The sequence below is a fragment of the Leptosomus discolor genome, chromosome 5 (assembly GCF_034619465.1).
Source record: "Leptosomus discolor isolate bLepDis1 chromosome 5, bLepDis1.hap2, whole genome shotgun sequence".
NCBI lineage: Eukaryota > Metazoa > Chordata > Aves > Leptosomiformes > Leptosomidae > Leptosomus > Leptosomus discolor.
In genome coordinates, this window is record NC_141395.1 from 69,933,090 (window position 1) to 69,949,942 (window position 16,853).

Consider the following 16,853-nt stretch of genomic DNA (forward strand, 5'->3'; position numbering starts at 1 on the left):
GTCTCACCGGAGCGGAGCGGAGCAGAGGGGCGGGATCCGCTCCCTCGGCCTGCTGGCCACGCTGCCCAGGGTGCAACCGGGGCTCGTGTCCCCTTTGCCACCCACCAGTATGCCCCAGTCCTTCTCCTTGGGGCTGCTCCCCATCCCCCCGATACTGGGGCTTGCCCTGTCCCTGTCCCTTGTGCTTGGCCTTGTGGGACTTTGCGGACGGACCCAGAGATCCTTCGGTGCCGGGAGGGTCTCTGCAGGTGCTGGGGATGGAGGTGCTGTGACAGCCTGGGCCGTGTTTGGAGCTGCTCGTGGGCAGAGCTGTCGTCGCTGTCCTCTCCCCGGCAGCCCGCCTGCCTCGGCGTGCGTGACAGCCCAGCGAGCCTCTGCCTGCTGCCAGAAGGGCCTTTCTGGCTCCGGCTCCGTCCTTGGGCTTACGTAGCCCCACAGGTTTGGGGAGTTACGCCAGAGCCGCAGGAAAAAAACCCAGGAGTTTCCTTCGGGCTTGGCTGCCCGTCCTGGGGTCAGAGGGGCTCAGCGCCCTGCCCTCGGCAGCCGGCTGTCCGACCAGCGTGGCCGGAGCGCGCGATGCTCCCGTCTTCTGCAGCGCTAACGCGCGTCTCCGGTGTGAGCTCGTGCTCCCTCGGGCCCTCCAGGGTGCCCCGTCCCTGTGGCGGGGAGGGGACCTTGCTCTTCCCGCTCCAGCCCACCGAGCTGCCGTCACCCTGGGGGCTGCGGCACCGTCTCCCCCTGATCCCCGGAGCGTCTCCGGCTGGCGAGACGTTTCTCGGGGCTCCAGCAGCTCTTGGCTGCCCCAGGGTGGCCTGGTGGCAGCTCTGTCTCCCTGTAACGTCCTCCGCCGACCCTCGCGCCCACCGCGACACCCCGGACCTGCTGCTGCCCTCGCTGGAGCAGCCGGGGATGCCGCTCCGGCGCAGCCGCCAGCTCCTGTGCTCGAGCCGTGGAGCCACGGAGCGCGTTGGGTTGGGAGGGAGCTCTGAAGGGCACCTGCTCCAGCCCCTGCCGTGCGCGGGGACAACTTCAGCCGGATCACGGTGCTCAGAGCCCCGTCCAGCCTGACGGGGTGTATTTCCAGCGACAGGGCATTGGCCACCGTTCTGGGCACCCTGGGCCACCCTCCCCGTGACACGTTCCTTCCTTGTGTCTCCCCTCCTTCAGTTTAAACCCGTTACCCCTCACCCCGTCGCTACGGGCCCTGCGAGAAAGTCGTCTGCTTGCGGAGGCTTTGCAGCGTTTTCCTCACCGCCACCTCAGACTCCCCTTCGCCGCCCCGGAGCCGAGGTTGGGGTTGAGCTCTCCCTGCCCCTCCTGGCCAGACTGGTGCTCCGGCTCCAGCCCGTGGCTGCCTCGAAGCGCGGTGCAACCGCGAGCTCGCGGTGCCTGGCTTCGCTCCAGCCGAGGCAGCTCCGTCCAGGGCCGCCCTTGGATAAACTGTTTGCGGAGGCTCAGCCGGGCTGGCTGCCCTCCCGCAGGCAGGGCAGAAAGGCGGGACCTGCTGAGCCTGCTTTGCTCTCGCTGCCAGCCCGAACGCTCGGCCGGGCTCCCGTCCCCCCCCCGCGGCGTGGCTGACATCTGCCCGCGGGAGAGCGTGCCCTATCGGTCCTGCCCCGGCGGCTCCTCTCGAGCCGTGTCCCGGCGTGTCACCCGGCCAAGGGCGGCCTTATTGTGCCCTCTTTCCCCCCCGGAGGCGAGTCCTTGCGCTGGGGGAGGCTGCCAGGACTGCTCCCAGCTGGGCCCAGCTCAGGTGCTGGGAACGAAACCAATAAACAGGCTCTCTGGAAGCGTCAGCTGGGGCTGGTGAATTAATAGCTCTCTGCTAATGTGTTTGCTCTGCCTCCTCCAGGGACTCGCTTCCTGCTTTGGGATATGTGCAATAAATCACCTGGAGGAAACGCTGGCCAAGCTGGAGGATTTCGTTAGGTCTGATGTCTTCAAGAAATCCGTGGGGCTGTTCAGCATCTTCAAGGTAAGGAGCCGAAGGGCCCCCGCCGCGGCACGGCCCGCCGCGAGAGGCTCCTGCGGCGGCTACGGCGTGCGCCGGAGCGGTCCTGGGGACAGGAGCTCGTTTCCTGCCTCGGCGCGTTCGGCGGGGGGCTGGGATACCCTCCGCCCCTCCGGAGAGCCGCTCTTGGCACCGGAGGCTGCTTGGCCGCAGCTCCCAGCTCTCGGCCGAACCGCTCCTGCGGGCTCGCGGCCCGGTGAAGCTGTTCTTTGCTCGCTGGGTGGGCTCGAGCGAGCTGGAGCTCGGCTCCTGCCTCTGTCGGAGGGGGCCCCGGCCTGAGGCGGAGGGCGGTTTGGCCGTCACCCGCTTCGGTGCTTGACGGCGATCCCCGAGCGGCTCCTGCAGCCCCGGCTCGGCAGCAAAAGCCTTTCCTCCGGCGCTCGGGCCCGGGCGGCTGGTTTACCCCCGGGGCTGGGTGTTTGAGGGGCAGGGTGAGCGCGGGCACCGGGGAGACCCTGGCGCAGCACAGAAAGGTGCCCAGAGCTGGGGAGCTGGGCCAGGGAGCCCACGCGCAGCCAGGGAGCCCTCCCTGCCCTGCCCGGCCCCTCGGGCCGTGGCGTGAGGGGGGTCAGCCGCGGCCTGCTCCGTGGGACGGCGCCGGCAAAGCCTTTCGGCAGCGCTGGTTAACGCCCAGTGGATGCTGACTTCCAGCACGGTGGTTAACCAGCGGTTAACCCGCGGTTCGCCTGGTTCACTGGGCCGGGCTGGGGCCCAGGTGCTTCCCCGCGGGGCTCTAACAGGTAACGCTCGATGGCAAACTGGGGCTCGTGCCTCGCACGGAGACGTCCCGTTAGCGCAGCTCACGCTCGGACGCCTGAGCAGGGCTCCGGAGGTCTCTGCCACCACCAAAAGGATGGGAAGGGAAGGTCCAAAACCCGCTCAGAGGAGCCCTGACTTCTAGGGGGCTCCTGCGGCCGGTCAGGCAGCCCCCGTCCTCGTGAGACCTGGGAAGAGGCAGCCTCGGCTTCCCCACCGGTCCCCCCCCGTTAACTTCCTCCCCCTGCCGTAACAGGACCGCAGCGACAACGAAGTGGAGAAAATAAAGAGCACCCTCATCCTGTGCTACGGGTACGTGGCTGTGTACGCGCCCAAGGAGCTGGTGCTGTCCCGGATCGAAGCAGACATCCTGAAGAACATCTTCCAGTACTTCAACACCAAGGTAAGCTGGTGGGACGCCCCGTCCACCCCGGGGAGGGAGAGCGGCCCCGGGGCGAGCTGGAGCAGCTCAGGCTGTTCGGGGTGCTCTGCCCACCGGGACCCTGGGAGAAGGTCACTCGCTGCGGAGTCCGCTCGCTCGTGCGCTGCTAATGTTTTGTTTTTTCACTTGTTCAGGTTCTGGGAATAAAGGTAGAAACCAAGGTACAGTGTGAGGCGTTAAATCTGAACTACTCTCTGCTCTTTCCTGCTCTCTCTCGCTCTGCCTCTCGCTCTGGGTTCCCCTCGAGAGCAGCCCGGTGCTCTGCTCGCAGCAGCACCCCTCTGCCCGTGGGGACCGGGAGAGCTGCGGGAGCTGCTGCTCCTCGCCCTGAGCTCCCCAGCCCGGTCCTCTGTGTTGGAACCGTTGCCTGAAAGCACCGAAACTCACAGCAGAGAGGAGGGGAAAATGCCTTTGCGGCAGGGCAGGAGCTGTAGGCGGAAGCGTGGCTCGGGCGGGCACCGCCGTGGCGAGGTGCTGAGCTGCCCAAAGGCGGCGTCGGCCTCCCCGGGTGCCTGCGGGCAGACCCCTGCCCGTTCGGCTGAGGCCGTGCCTTTCCTGCGAGCTCGTCCCCAGGAGGGAGCCAGCCAGTTTGGTGGCAAGAAGGGAGGAGAGGGCTGGGGTTCCCTCCCCGGAGCCGCTCTGGGGCTCGGGGCTCTGGTCCAGCACGGTGCTGGCCTCCCCTGCCCACGGAGAGGGGGGTCAGGCAGCCCCTCCGGCTCTCCCCCGCACGTGCTTTGCTGGGGGAGCTCGGGCACCCCAGGGACCAACTGCTCGGCTAAAATCCACTGGTTTTCCTGCTTCCCCCTGGAACAGCCGTTCAACGGGCGGGTGTTAAACCCCAGATTACCGTCCTGGGGGCAACGAGGGGCTGTATTTTGATATTTCTCTTTTTAAAGGCTGCACAAGAAAAAGGGCATTTGTCAAGCGGGTCTGTCAGGCCAAGGGCTCCTTCTCCGGGCTCCACTAATGCCTTTTCCTTCTGGGCTCCCGCTGGCACTAACAGCTTCTGCAGAGCATCTCCGGCCCCCGAGCTGGGGACCTTCTCGCTCAAACCCTCCCCCTGCCCTCCCGAGGGGCTCACCTGCGGGCTGGGACGAGGGGAGCGCTTTTAATTGGGGTGCCTCTGCTTGGCCCAGTGTGGAGCGTCCTAGACCCCGGGCTGGGTAGGAGGAAGAGCTCCTGGCAACCTCTGGAGTTGCCTCGAGCATCTGCGGGCTCGGGGCGCTGCCTTGGCAGAGAGAAGGGAGACCTCAGGGGACTGTCCTCATCCCATGTCCTGCCAGGGAGCTCCTGGTGTCTGGCTAAGTCTGTGACACTGGGGACAGGGTCCCCTTCTTCTCCCAGAGAGCCTGGAACGTGGATAAAGAGCAGAGAGCTGAGCCCACACGCCTCTCACGGCGCTGGCCGAGCTGTTGCGCTCAGCGCGAGCACTGGGTTTCTTGGGTGGGATGGCGAGTTGTGGTCGTGTGGAAAGCCTGGTCTTCACTTCTCGCCCTGGCTTCTGCTCCCAGGACCTGACCCTGAAGCTGTGCCTCATCCGGAGCATCTGCATGATCAGCCAAGCCATCTGCAACGGCATCAAGTGCGGGGAGTTCATCTTCTCCCGCAAAGCGGAGCTTGTGGCCCAGATGGTGGTAAGAGCAAGCCCCGGAGGGTTGCGAGGAGCAAAGTCCCCGGCTCGGGGCTGGTGTGGAGGACACCGGGGGAGGTTCCCGACCAACGTGGCTGAGGGTTAAGCGCGGGCGTCGCTGCTCCGTCTCGGGAGCGGCGGTCTGGGCGCCTTGTGGGGCGGGCGGGCGTGAGTTTGCCCCACTGAGCCCCGTCCCCGCGCTTCTGCTGGGGCAGGGTGCTGACCCCCGCGGGCCTGCAGCCCGCGCTCTGCCTGCCCTCGGAGAGCGGGCAGCTCCCGGCGGGGGCGCCGGCTCGCCGCGGCGAGCGATGGCGCCGCGCCTCCGTGGCCACGTCGCCCGCGGCGTGGGGTCGTTGCGCGGGATTTGGGGTGCGAGGCCGGTGCTCGCTGGCTCGGGGGCGCTGGGCGTTGAGGCAGGCGTCACCCTAAAGCTTGGCCTGTGCCCCGTGCGGGACGGGGCTGGATGTGACCGTAACCGCCGCCTGGTTGTGCCTTCCAGGAGTTCATCAAAGCAGAGCCGCCGGAGGCGATGCGGACGCCGGTTCGCCAGCGGGCGATGGTCACCTGCACTTACCTGGTGTATCCTTCTCCCGCGGGAAGGCCGCTGGCGGGGCAGCGCTCGCCGGAGCCGCCGCGCCCGCGGGGCCTGATCCCCGCTCCCCGTTTTGCCCCGCGGGTCTGACGGCAGGGCCGAGGGGCTCTCCCTCGGCGGGCACGTCCGCAGAGCCGTGCCAGGCACGGCGGGATGGGACGGGACGGGACAGGCTGGGCGGCCCTGCCGCCCCCGAGCTTTCCCCAGCGCGCTCGGGCTCTGCAGTAAAGTGTTCTCTGTGCAAACCAGAGCCGAGGGCACCGCGCTCTGGAGCGCGCAGAGGTGACTCCTGAGCGCCGGTTAAAAATAGTCGGCACCTCACAGCTCCTGACACAGATACTGGGAACACTCTGCCCGCTTCCGATGAAAGCCGGCGCTGCTTAGTGTAGAGTCGAGTTGGCGGGGGGGGACGACACACGCGCGTGAAAGCCCTCGTTCCCGGCTCACCCCGGTGCCAGGCGCTCCCCTGGCGCTCGATGCATCCGCGTGGCTTCCTTAACCTGGGACCTCAGCGTCCTGGAGCCCCACCTCAGTGACCCCGACCGGACAGAGCTGATCGACACCTGCCTCGCCAGCGTGCTCGCCCTGCCGCCGCTGGAAGCGGCCAAGGACAGGGAGGAGAACGGCGGCGATGCCTTCCACAAGGAGGTGCGGCCGGCGGCGGGCTGGGGCAGGCGGAGGGGCTGCCCGTGGCTGCTGGGGTGCCTGCCGCGAGCCAGGCGGCGCAGAGCCGACGCGGAGCTCGCGCCGGGTCGCTCGCAGGCGGGCAGGGCGCTCCGGCTTTGTTCTGCGGCGTGGGAGCTGCCGAAACCGCGGCGGCGGTTTCGGGGCGGCGCGCAGGTGCCTTGCCGCGGCCCCCGTGGCCCCAGCAGCCCCCCCTGGCAGCAGATCAGCCGTGGGAAAGGGCCTGTTTTCGGTCCAGCTGGGCGCCTCGGGGGAGGCGAGCTGCCCCCCGTTTCCCTCTGCTCACTTATCTCTTGAAAGAGCCTGGCCCTTCTGCGCGCGGGCTGATAGCAAGTGAGAAAATAGGAGCTTATCAGCCAGTCCAAATGCTGCTAATAAGAGCATGAACTCCCTCGAGGGAGAAAATCAAATGATCCTGGAAACCCTGCAGGGTGGAAGGGGGCCTTTACATAACTAGCTTTTGAAAGGCTGCAGCTGCTTCTCAGTTGTGGTTGAGTGCTTAATGAATGAAAATAACACGCTGCTAATGAAGTTGTTGCAGCTGCTGGGTGGCTGCGGAGCAGCCCGGCGCTCCCCCGTATCGCCCGCCGCCGCTGCGGCTCCCTCGAGGCGAGCTGCAGAGCAGGAGCCTGCGGCTCTGGCTGTCCCCGGCCGGTGTTGGCAGGCATCTGGCCTGAAAGTTCGAGTTAATAATCCTTCTCTCCTTCCCTTCCGTCCTGCGAGGCTTTGTAGTTTTTGTTTTATCCCAAAATAAGCCCTGGAAGGAAGCTGTAAGCGTCTTCGAAGGGCTCCCTCAGACTGGGCTCGCTGGGATTTACCCCCAAGTGGGGGAAGGACCAGATTCCCTTCTGGAAAGTCTGTGCTGAAGCATCCGTGCTGGCCTGCTCGGCTCTGGCTCGCTGCTGGCACCCGGTGCGGATCGCGGCCGGGGCTGTGCTGGCTCCCACCACGTGCCCAGCGCTTCCAGCGAAGGTGCCTTTTGCAAACTGGGTTTCAGTCCCCGCTGCATTTTCCTGCTAAGCTGGAGGTGGCTGCAGCTTGGCCCCCGACGCCTGGGAGAGTCCTACGAGCTGAGAATAGCTGCAGAGAGGGATCTTTCCCTCCTGGCGCGGCTGGGCTGGCTCTCTGGGATGAGGCGCAGTGCTTGCGGAGCCTGTGATCAGCCTTTCCCCCTCAGGTGCTGTATGGTGACACCATCAGTGCCCTTAAAGACCTGCTGAAGAGCCTCCTGCAGAGGAACTTGACCCCCCACGGGCTGCAGGACATGTTTGCGGTAGGTGCAGCCCGGCTTCGGCGGGCTCTGGGGGGCGAAGCAGGGAAGCCAAGCGGCCCGTGGGCCGACCCGAGCTCACGAGGCAGAGACAGGCTTTGGACCCGGGGCGGGACGGGGTGAGACTGGTCCTCGCTTCTCCGTGTGGCTTGAGGTCCGGTGCTCAAGGCCCGGTTGGATGGGGCTGGGAGCAACCTGCTCTGGGGGAAGGCGCCCCTGCCCGTGGCGGGGGGGGGGGTTGGAATGAGATGGCCTTTAAGGTCCCTTCCCACCCAAACCACCCGATGGTTCTGTGACCCCAGTGCCCCTCCTGCGGACGCTGGGCACGCGGCACGGCTGCTTTGGCGTGGTGCTCACGCTGCCTGGTCGTGGCGAGGTCTCGAGGGGAGCAAGGACGCGATTGCCCCCTTGGCGTGCCCGCTGGCGCCCGAGGAGGGCGGCCAGCACGTGGCCGATGAGGTCTCTGGTGGCACCGGGGACACACGCGCGCGCGCAGCCTCACCAGGAGGCAGAGGCCCGCTGTTGCCCCCACAGACGAGCCAGGGCGAGCTGTTTGGGGCAGGGACGTGGTTCCCACAGCCCACGCGTGCCCGCGGCCCCTTCCCGACGCCCCTTCCCCTGCAGCATTTGGGCCCCTGGATCAAGTCGAACAAGGAGCACGAGCGGCAGCGCGCGGTGGAGGTCAGCGCCGCCTTGCTGGACTTCTACCTGAGCAAGCTGAACGTCAGCGTAAGTGAACGCAGAGCCCGAGCGTCCCCCTTCCCGCCGCCGCCCGCTTCGCGGGGGCTCCTGCCTGCCCCCCTCCCCGCGGGGGCGCGGCGGTGGGCATCGCAGGGCGGGCGCGAGGGAGGCGCTCTGCCCGCTAGGAGCGTCCCCGCGCTCTCCTCGCCAGCGTCGCCCTGCCTTTGTCGTCCCCGCAGACCGTCATCCCCTTCTACAACCTCGGCGTCCTCATCGCCCTCTTCTCCCCGCGCTGCTCCGACTCCCTGGCCGGCGTTCGCCAGCGCGCCGTCGACTGCGTCTACTGCCTGCTCTACATCCAGCTGGGCTACGAAGGTGGGCGCTGGGGCGGCGCAGGGCGGCGGCGGCGGCGTGGGCGCAGGGCAGAGGGCTGCGCGTCCCGTCCCGCCGCGCCCGCGGCCCCGGAGGAGCGCGGCCGTTTGCCGTGGAAGGCGGTGGAGGGCACCGGGGACGCGTTTGGGTGGCGAAGGCTCTTTCCCAACGCTTGAGCGCGGGTCCTTCACGGCGTTCTGAGCCTGGCGTTCTGCCTCTCTCCAGGAGGGGTCAGTCCTCCACTTCAGATGGAGGCGCTGGGGAAAGCAAAGCTTCTACAGCGCCAGGAGAGGACTTGGTCTGGGTCCTGCTCTCCAGAGCAGCGTGGCTGCTTGCAGGGCAAGATCTTCTGGCCCTTGGCAGCACCTTCTGGCTCCTTCCTGGCAGCTGAGGCAGCTCGCGAGCGGAGCCCAGCTCCCTGCAGCGTGCCGAGGTCCCTTCTGGGCGTAAAACACGAGGAATGCTGTTCACTGAACGCTCCCTCTGAATCCAGGTTTCGCCCGGGATCACAGAGATGAGATGGTGGAGGGGCTGAAAGCTCTGAAGAAAGGCCTGGAGGAGCCCGACTTCACCGTTCTCTTCCACACCTGCACCAACATCGCCACGGTAAGGCGGAGGGCAGGTCCAGCCCGGCCCCGGTCTGCGCAGGAGGGTGGAGCAGGGGCTGCGGGGGGCTCGGTGCCTCGTCTGTTCTGACCTGCCACGCAGGCTGGAGGCTGCTGGGGAGCCCCAGTCTCACGCCAGGAAACAAGGCGCTGCGGTTTGCTCCTCTCCTCCAGCCGCAGCGTCCCCCTGGCCTGGCTGAGGGGTGCTCAGGGCGTCTCGCCCCCGTTGGGAAGCTGCTCTTTGGGCAGGAGGGCCCCTGTCAGTGCAGGCGCTCTGGGGGCGCAGAGGATGCCGGGGGGGGGACTCGTGCCTGGCTGTGCTGTGGCTCGGTGCGTCCGTTCAGGGCTCTTGACGGGCAGCCTGGACCCTTCAGCCGTCAGCGCCCCCGGCACCGGGGTCAAAACCTGACTTTGCTGTAGATAGTGCAGATAGTTCCTGTCCGCGTCGCCTCGAAGCTCAGGTGGGGGTGGTCTAGCTCAGCCCCACGGGACCTGCTCCAGGGTGGCACGACGTGCTCCCGCACGGAAGGCGCTGGCTGAAGGAAGCCCTCGAGGCCCTGTCACTGGCTGTACCCTCCCGTGGAGCGTGGCGTGGGGTGGTCGGCTCAGGAGCTGCAGCCGCTGGGCTCCTGGCTGCCTCCCGGTACGGCAGCGGTGCCGGTAAAGCTGCTCAGCGCCACTTGCCACCCAAAAGGGCCCAAACGTGGCTCTGGAGCCCCAGCGGCTCGAATTGACGCGGGCGGCGCCTGGGATCCGGTGGTGAGGGGTGGCGTGAGGGGCGACCGCTCTGCTCCTGTGAGAGCTGCGCGGGGGAACTCCTCCTCGAAGGCCGTTTTCGACGCGGGGGGCCCTGCCACCGTGGCTCCAGAAGGACTTGGGGCTGCGGAGGAGCCTCCTTCGGCGCTGTGGCCTGGCCCTTGCTCCCCTCCCCTAGCACCGACCTGGGCTCCCGGCCGCCGCTGGGGCTCTGCCGGCGTGGCCGAAGGGCCCGCCGTGTTCCGAGAGCGCCAAAAACCTGTGGCTGAACCCCGCTTGCCCTCCCCCTTAGGTGATCGGGAAGCGCGTCCCCCCGGACCAGCTGATGAGCCTCCTGCTCGCCATGTTCGAGGGGCTGGCGGACCCCGATAAGAACTGCTCCCGAGCAGCCACCGTCATGATCAACTCCCTCCTCAAGGAGCGCGGGGGTGTCCTGCAGGAGAAGGTCAGCTGCTGCTGCGGCTGCTGCCGCCGCCGCTTGGCCTCGCCGCGGCCTCCGTGGTCCAGGCCCGGGGAGGCAGCTCCGGCCGGGTCGTGCTGCCTCCCTTTCTTCCCCAGCCTGATAACTTCCCGCCCGCAGCTCTGGGTTTGCTGGGGACTTCTCTGGCATGGGCAGGGATGCTCCAGCGAGGGGCAAGCCCTTGGCCGGAGCGTGATGCCCGGCAGCGGCAGCGGGAGGGGTCCAGCCGCGGTGATGGAGGCAGGGCGGCGTTTAACCCCTGTGGGTATCGCCGCCGCCGTGGCCTTTCTGGCCAGGGGAACGCTTGGCCCAAAGCTTTCGGGGGCCGTCGCTCCTGACCTTCCTCGGCTCCCGTGGGCACGGGCGCTCGCGCTCTCCTCCTCCTTCATCCTCTCGGCTGCTGTGTGGTGGGAGGCGGTGGCTGCTGGCGAGGCCGGCTCCGGTCTGGCTCTCGCTCGGGTTGAGGAGTTCAGAGCAGCTCACTTTACCAGAAGGGCTCGGGCTCCCTGCGAAACCTTTGCAAGCTCTGGGGGAGCCCAGGGTTCCTGGCTGGGAAGCCAATCTGAATGCTTGCAGGGCTTAGAGGTGCTGGACACAGAAGGCTTTTTTGTCTAATCCACTACCTTTAGGGCTAAGCTCCCCCTTTCTCCGGCGGTAATTGGAAACACCAGGTCTCTCGCTGCTCCCCCGGCTTCCTCCTGCGCTAGAGCTTCTGCTCAAGTCCTGCTCGCTACCTATTAGCCTCTCTCCTACATGGGATTGCTCCAGCTTACATGACTCACCTTTTGGTCAGACCCAGTCCAGCCCAGATCCTGAAATCTGAACTGATGCTAAGCCCCGGCGTCCGTGGGGCAGACCCGAGCGCAGCTGGGGACGGAGCTGCTCGGCTGCTCCGCACTTAATCTCGGGAATTCGCTGCCAGGCCTGGTCTGCACGTGAACTTCCTACTTGTCTTAACGTGTGTTTTACAGCTTGCAGCGAGGGCCGAGGGCTCTCCCTGCGTGCGGCTCGGGTTCCTCTTAGGAACTCGCTCGCTGAGCTCCTCTCGCTGCCCCCCGGGTCGAGGCTGGGGCTTAGGCGGCCGTGGCTCGGGGGTGGAGGGTGTCCTAGCTGGGTCCTCTCTGCCCTGCAGCCTCCCCAGTCCCCTGGGTGGCAGGGCAGGATCCTTGGGTTCTGCGTGCACCCGGCGAGCAGGGAGGCTTCCCTCAAGTCTGCCCACCCGTGTCGTCTCCTGAAGTCCCGGGCTGCGACCGCGGGGAAGGGACACGCGTGTCCCGGCTGCAGGGACCGTCTGACGGCGTCCCCAAATGCTCGGCGTGTCCCGGCCCTCACCACCATCTCCTCTTCCCTCAGGTGCCCGACATCCTGAGCATCATCCACGGCAAGCTGGAGGAGGTGGACGAGGAGCACATCCGAAAGGCGGCCCAGCAGACCGTTTTCATCCTGGCCTCCCAGCACAAGAGCGTGGTGGTGTCCAGCCTGCTGGGCAGCTCGCTGCCCTTCGACAGGTCTGCCGCGGTGGCCCGGCGCCCGCCGGCGCTCTCGCCGCGCCTGGGCTTCGGAGCAGCTTTCACTTAAGCTGCAGCTAATCTTTTGGCTCCTTACCCCAGTAATCAGACCCCGCTGGAATTTCCTTCGGGCGCTCAAGGATCAGCACGGCCGCTCGCTGCCGGAGCTGCCTTTCGGGGCGGGGAGGGGGTTTGCTGGGCTTAGAGGCGCCGGCAGCGCAAAGCCGGCCCCGGAGCGCCCAGCGTGGCCGTGGGGCGCTCGGTGCTGCTTTCCGGAGCAGCCCACCTGCCCCAAAGCTGCCGAACGAGTCGGTGCCAGCCCCGGGCTGAGCCTTGAGGGCCGTTACCCTCCTCCTCCTCCTCCTCGGACCGTGACTGCCGCTCCCTTCCTACCTGCGGGGCAGGGCAGGAGCCGTGGGGTTTGGGGCTTGCGGGGCGGCTCTGGGTGTTGCCGTCGGGTGAGGATCGCCCGGCGCAGCCTCCCCCGGCACGCAGCTCCCGTGAGCCGCCCGGCACGGCTCTCCCGCCCGGGGCTTGCCGCCGGCGCAGGCTCCCGCTCTCCGTGCCGGCTTTGCCGGCAGCCGGGGGCGAGCGGAGCTGCCGAGCCAGGCGGCTCCTGCCCGGCGGCGATGTGCTCCTCGCCCGCGTTTTGGTGCGGTGCGGTGGGTGACGTGGCCCAGGGGCTCCCTGGCGCGGGGAGGGGGACGGCGGTCGCGGCCCCTCAAACTGGGGAGCGACTGAACGATGGCAGCCGGCCCCAGAGCAGCGCTCCTCTCCTCTCCTCTCCTCTCCTCTAGCCACACGTGCACCATGTGGAGGTCCCTGGCCACCGAGCCCACCCTCACCTCGCAGATCCTGGAGCAGCTCCTGGAGAAGGTGAACCGGGATGTCCCCTACAAGGAGAGCAAGTGCTTCCTGCTGGGGAGCGGATCCGAGCGCATCGCCACCCCGCTGCCCCTGGCCGTAAGTGTCCCGCTGCCGGCCCTGCCCGGCTCCCGGCCCCGCGGGGGATGCCGTTCCCCACACCTGCGACGCTTTTTTCATTTCCTTGGCTCGGGAGTTCGTGCCAGGCGCGGACTCTGGAAATAACGCATCGCTCTGTAATGCCTATTAGAGCTAATCCACCGGCTCGTAAAAAGCCTCTCAGGTGTCCGTCCTCGAGGGAGACCACTTTGCATTTTATCCCTTCAGAAAAAATAAACCCAGCTTGGCAGCTTTCTGAGCAGTAAAGCAGCTGTGAAAATTTCCTCCTCCTCTGAAGGACCGAGTGCAGATGGTACAGGACCAGCCGCGCGGGAAGCAGACCCTCCTCCCCTCCCCGCTCTGTCCTTAACACCCCTCTGTGTTGTGCCGTGTAATTACGGCTTTTTAAATGAGCCGGAGCAGGGCTGGGTGATGTCTTCCTGCCCGTAAAACCCGAGCTCTTGCTCTCCTTCCCCAGGTACGGGCTTCAGACCTCACCCAGCTTTCCCCAGGAGCAGTGCTTTTGTCCCGGCGGCTGCGGCTCCGTCGGAGCTGCGCGCGGGACCCGGAGCGGGGGTTACGCCGGGGGTAGGCGCCGGCGCTTTGCCAGCCCTCAGCGTCGTGGGAAGGAGCGAAAACCCTCTGGCCGCCTCGCTGGGTTATTTACTAACAGATATCGGCGTGGGGTGTGGGAGATCCCCTCCTAATCCTCTTCTCCCGCGCGTTCGCTCTCCTTCCAGGCCACATGTGCTTTGTATGAGATCATGTCTGCTCCGGAGTCTGGGGCAGCGGTGCTGGGACTCTACCCGCCGTTGTTTGTGACTCTCCTGCTGCGCGTCAGCTGCACCGTGGGTGTCCAGCTACCGAAGAACCTGCAGAGCAGGGAGAGGAGGAGCAGCAGCCACGGCCCGGCCCCCCGGAGCCTCCATCCCTGCAGGTACGGCGCAGCCGGGGCGGAGGGAACGCGCCTACCTGCCATGTGGAACTCATTTTTGGTTGGGCAAGGGCGGCAGCGTGGGCTGCGCCTGCGGTCGGAGGGCTGGGCAATAACCCCCCCGGGCCGTAACGCCTTGGGCGTGACGGCCTGCCCTCTGGTGCGGTTTGGGCTCTGGGGCTGGTATTTGTTGGGGGGTTTTTTTGGTGTGTTTTCTTCTGCAGAACACACTCTCTAAACGGGGAAGCATTAAATCAGCCGCCTCTGCAGCCGCAGTGCAAGATGTGCTGCTCAGAGCCCCGGCAGCCGCAGCGCCAGAGCCCTGCCGGATTGGGTCGCTGCCGCGGCCGCCCGAAAAAGCCCCGCTGGCTCTGGGAGCGGCGCTCGGCAGAGCCCCCCCCCCCCCCCCCGGGGCTCGCTGGGCACGGCGGGGGCGGGCGGGCGTTTTGGGGAGGGAGGATGGCTCCGCTCCCGCGAAGGATGAGGAGAGGAAGCTGGAAAGAGCGAACTCCTTGGCTTCGCCGCGCAGATGGCTGCAGCGTGTCTCGGTCGCGCCGAATCGCGGCCCGTCGAGTGAGCGGGGCCACGACGCCACCTTCCCCTGGGGAGAGGTGGCGGTGCCGAGCCACCGCGGTCCAGCTTCTGGAGCTTTGAGCCTGGGGTGTCCCCCACCGCTGGGGAGGAGTCCCGGGGAGCCGAGGGGTGGGCTCGGGTCCCGCTCTCCAGCCGCTCTGCCCCCCTGCCTGGTCGCAGCCAACGTCCTCGAACAGCCGAGCAGGCAGCGGGGCGAGGAGCTGCCCGGGGGACGCCGACAGCCTCCGCGCTGCCCGCCCAGGCAGGGGGCGAGCAGCGGCTTTTTAAAAGGCGGGTTCGGGTCCCGGCCTTCCCCCTGGGGCTGGTTCTTGTGGGTTTTAGAAGAGCGTGGGTGTACAAATGTCGTGAGAGGCCCTGAAGCCCCCAAGGGCCAGTTGCTGAACCCAGGCGAAAGCCACCGCGGCTGCTAAATAACCTTCTGCGTGAGCCACGCAGCCCGCTCCGAGCACCTAAGGGTGGTTGCCGGCGCGGAGCAGCGCCGGCGTTGGCCCCGGGGCTGCGAGGGCGCTGCCAGGGCCTCTGCAAGCGCGGCTCTCCCCTGGCCGCAGGGGGAGAGGAGGCGGCTGCGCCCCTCTGCCCGCTCTGGGGGCGCAGGGTCCGTGTCCCCCGCAGGGTCCGTGTCCCCCGCCGGGTCCGTGCCCCGGGCGGGCTGTCGGTCCGTGTCGCTCTGAGCCTGCGAGCGCCGCGCTGGCCGGCGGGCTGAGCGCCACCAGCTCCTGGACGTTTCCAGCAGAGCCGTTGTGCTGGGAGAGGTGGGACGCCGCGAAGGCGAGCGGCGGGACTCGCCCACCCCTGGGCTTCAGCGAGTCCCCTCCCGGGAGCCCACGTGAGGCTGTAACCCACGGCGCGGTGGGGCTGCCGGACCGCGTGGGTCTTCAGCTTCTCAGCGGCGTCGTGCTGGGTTGGTGTGAGGTGCTGGTTCTCCGGGCGTTGCCGGTGCCCTGCGTGGCTCCATCCAGCGCTGCCGAACAGCACCGAGGGGTTGCTCTTCCACCCTGCACCTCGGAGCTGCCCTGCAGGAGGAAGGAGCAGGGCTGGTCTCTTCGGCCTCCGCCGTGCCGCGGCTGCGGGTCAGGCGCAAACAGCCCCGCTCCTGCACGCGGCCACCTCCTGCCCTGAGGAGCGCCTCGGGGGTCGCTGCTGGCACCGCCGCTGTTGGACACCTTCGTGGGCGACACGGGCAGCGGGACCGAGCGCGCCCTCGGCCAGTTCCCCGCCGACACGAGCCCGTGCCAACCTCGTGGAGCTCAACAAGGCCAAGTGCAAGGGCGGGGGGTCCTTCTCCGGGGCTGCTTCTCCAGCCACTCGCTCGCTTCCTCCACCAGCAAAACATCTAAAGGTTCCCCTGGAGCTCGGGTCGGCCTGCGGGGAGGAAGCTCTGCCCTGATTTTCAGCTCTATCCTCTCGTGTCCTTCCAGACTCGGGCTTTTTACAGGCTGTTCTTAGCCTTAGGGGGGAAAAAAAAGCCTGGAGGAGCCCACAGAGACGCCAGACCAAGGGCCCTGGCCTCGCTTGGCCGTTCGTTTGTCGGCGAAGAAAAGCCATTTCCTTACCCCGAGCGGAGCGGCTGGAAGGCGGCGTTGGGCGCACCGAGCAATACCCGCCGCGTGCCGCGGTGGGCACGCCTTTGCCTCGGGAAGCTGACGCGGAGGGTGCCTTCTCCCGCAGGGACGTGTAGTGAGTGGCAAGGGGTTGTCCCACCGGGTGGCAGGGCTGCCGTCGGGTTGGTGTTTTATTTAGACCGCGTGTTAGACTAAAGTCCGACGACCCCGATGCGCCGGAGGAGCAGGTTGGTTAAGGCTGGCCGTGGGTTGCCCCATGGCCATGCCAGCGGTGTCGCTCCCCGAGCCCGCGGCACCTGCCCCGTCCCCTCGGGGTGGTTTGCGGGTTCGGGGGTGGCTTCGTGCAGATCCCGGCGCTCGCCGCTGCCTTGGCGGCTTCGGGCTGGCGCAGCCAGGACTGCCTGTTCTCGCCGGGCTCTTGGGGGAGAGGCGGGGGCAGAGCCCAGCCAGAGCCTGTGCCGTAACACGGGCCTCGAAGCAACTGGTTGCCTCCCAGGGAAGGAGCCGGAAAACGACCGCTTTTCCCCCAAAAGCGTCTGGACTCCGGGCAGCGTCGGGGGACACAAACCGGAACGGGCTGAACTACCGCCGGGGTCCCTGGCGCGGGGCTGGCTGAGCCCGTGCGCCTCCCCGCCGCTGTCCGGCGGCTCCCCGCGGCAGCCGCCGATGCCCGGAGCGAGCCGTCGGCGTGCGAGAGCCCCCAGACCCTCGTGAAAACACCCGATGTGCCGGCCAGAAAGCGGCTCCCGGCGGCTCCTCGGCACCCAGAGGCGGGGTGGGGGGAGCAGCGCCGCTCCCTCCCGCTGCCGCGGATTGAGGCTCCGTCCCGGGCTTTGCTGGGTGGAGGTGGGCAGGATTGTGCCGGAGGGGCTTCCTCGCCGCGGCGCTGGCGCCGCTCCCTCGGGACCACGGTCGGTGGGTCACGCTCGCCGCGTCTGTGCCCTCGAGAAGGGACGGGGGCTCCCGCACCGCCGCTCCCCAGACGTGGCGTTTCTCAGCGCCGCTTCTCCCACCTCCCCTCGGTCTCGCAGGT

At 67.6% G+C, this 16,853-nt stretch overlaps 1 protein-coding gene across 5 annotated transcripts in view; it reads left to right on the top strand.

Moving 5' to 3' along the window:
• MROH1 (maestro heat like repeat family member 1) overlaps positions 1–16,853 on the top strand; it is a 47,996-nt gene that overhangs the window by 18,666 nt on the left and 12,477 nt on the right. For 4 of the 5 annotated variants that reach the window (XM_086466271.1, XM_086466275.1, XM_086466276.1 and 1 more), the window contains exons 20-33: positions 1,853–1,975; positions 3,024–3,170; positions 3,344–3,370; positions 4,721–4,843; positions 5,339–5,418; positions 5,944–6,079; positions 7,293–7,388; positions 8,010–8,114; positions 8,306–8,441; positions 8,932–9,044; positions 10,092–10,244; positions 11,613–11,767; positions 12,565–12,730; positions 13,471–13,667. In XM_086466271.1, coding sequence (XP_086322397.1) covers positions 1,853–1,975; positions 3,024–3,170; positions 3,344–3,370; positions 4,721–4,843; positions 5,339–5,418; positions 5,944–6,079; positions 7,293–7,388; positions 8,010–8,114; positions 8,306–8,441; positions 8,932–9,044; positions 10,092–10,244; positions 11,613–11,767; positions 12,565–12,730; positions 13,471–13,667 — 1,757 coding nt within the window. The remainder of the gene's footprint in view (positions 1–1,852; positions 1,976–3,023; positions 3,171–3,343; positions 3,371–4,720; positions 4,844–5,338; positions 5,419–5,943; positions 6,080–7,292; positions 7,389–8,009; positions 8,115–8,305; positions 8,442–8,931; positions 9,045–10,091; positions 10,245–11,612; positions 11,768–12,564; positions 12,731–13,470; positions 13,668–16,853) is intronic. The other variant, XM_086466274.1, reaches the window with a different exon arrangement.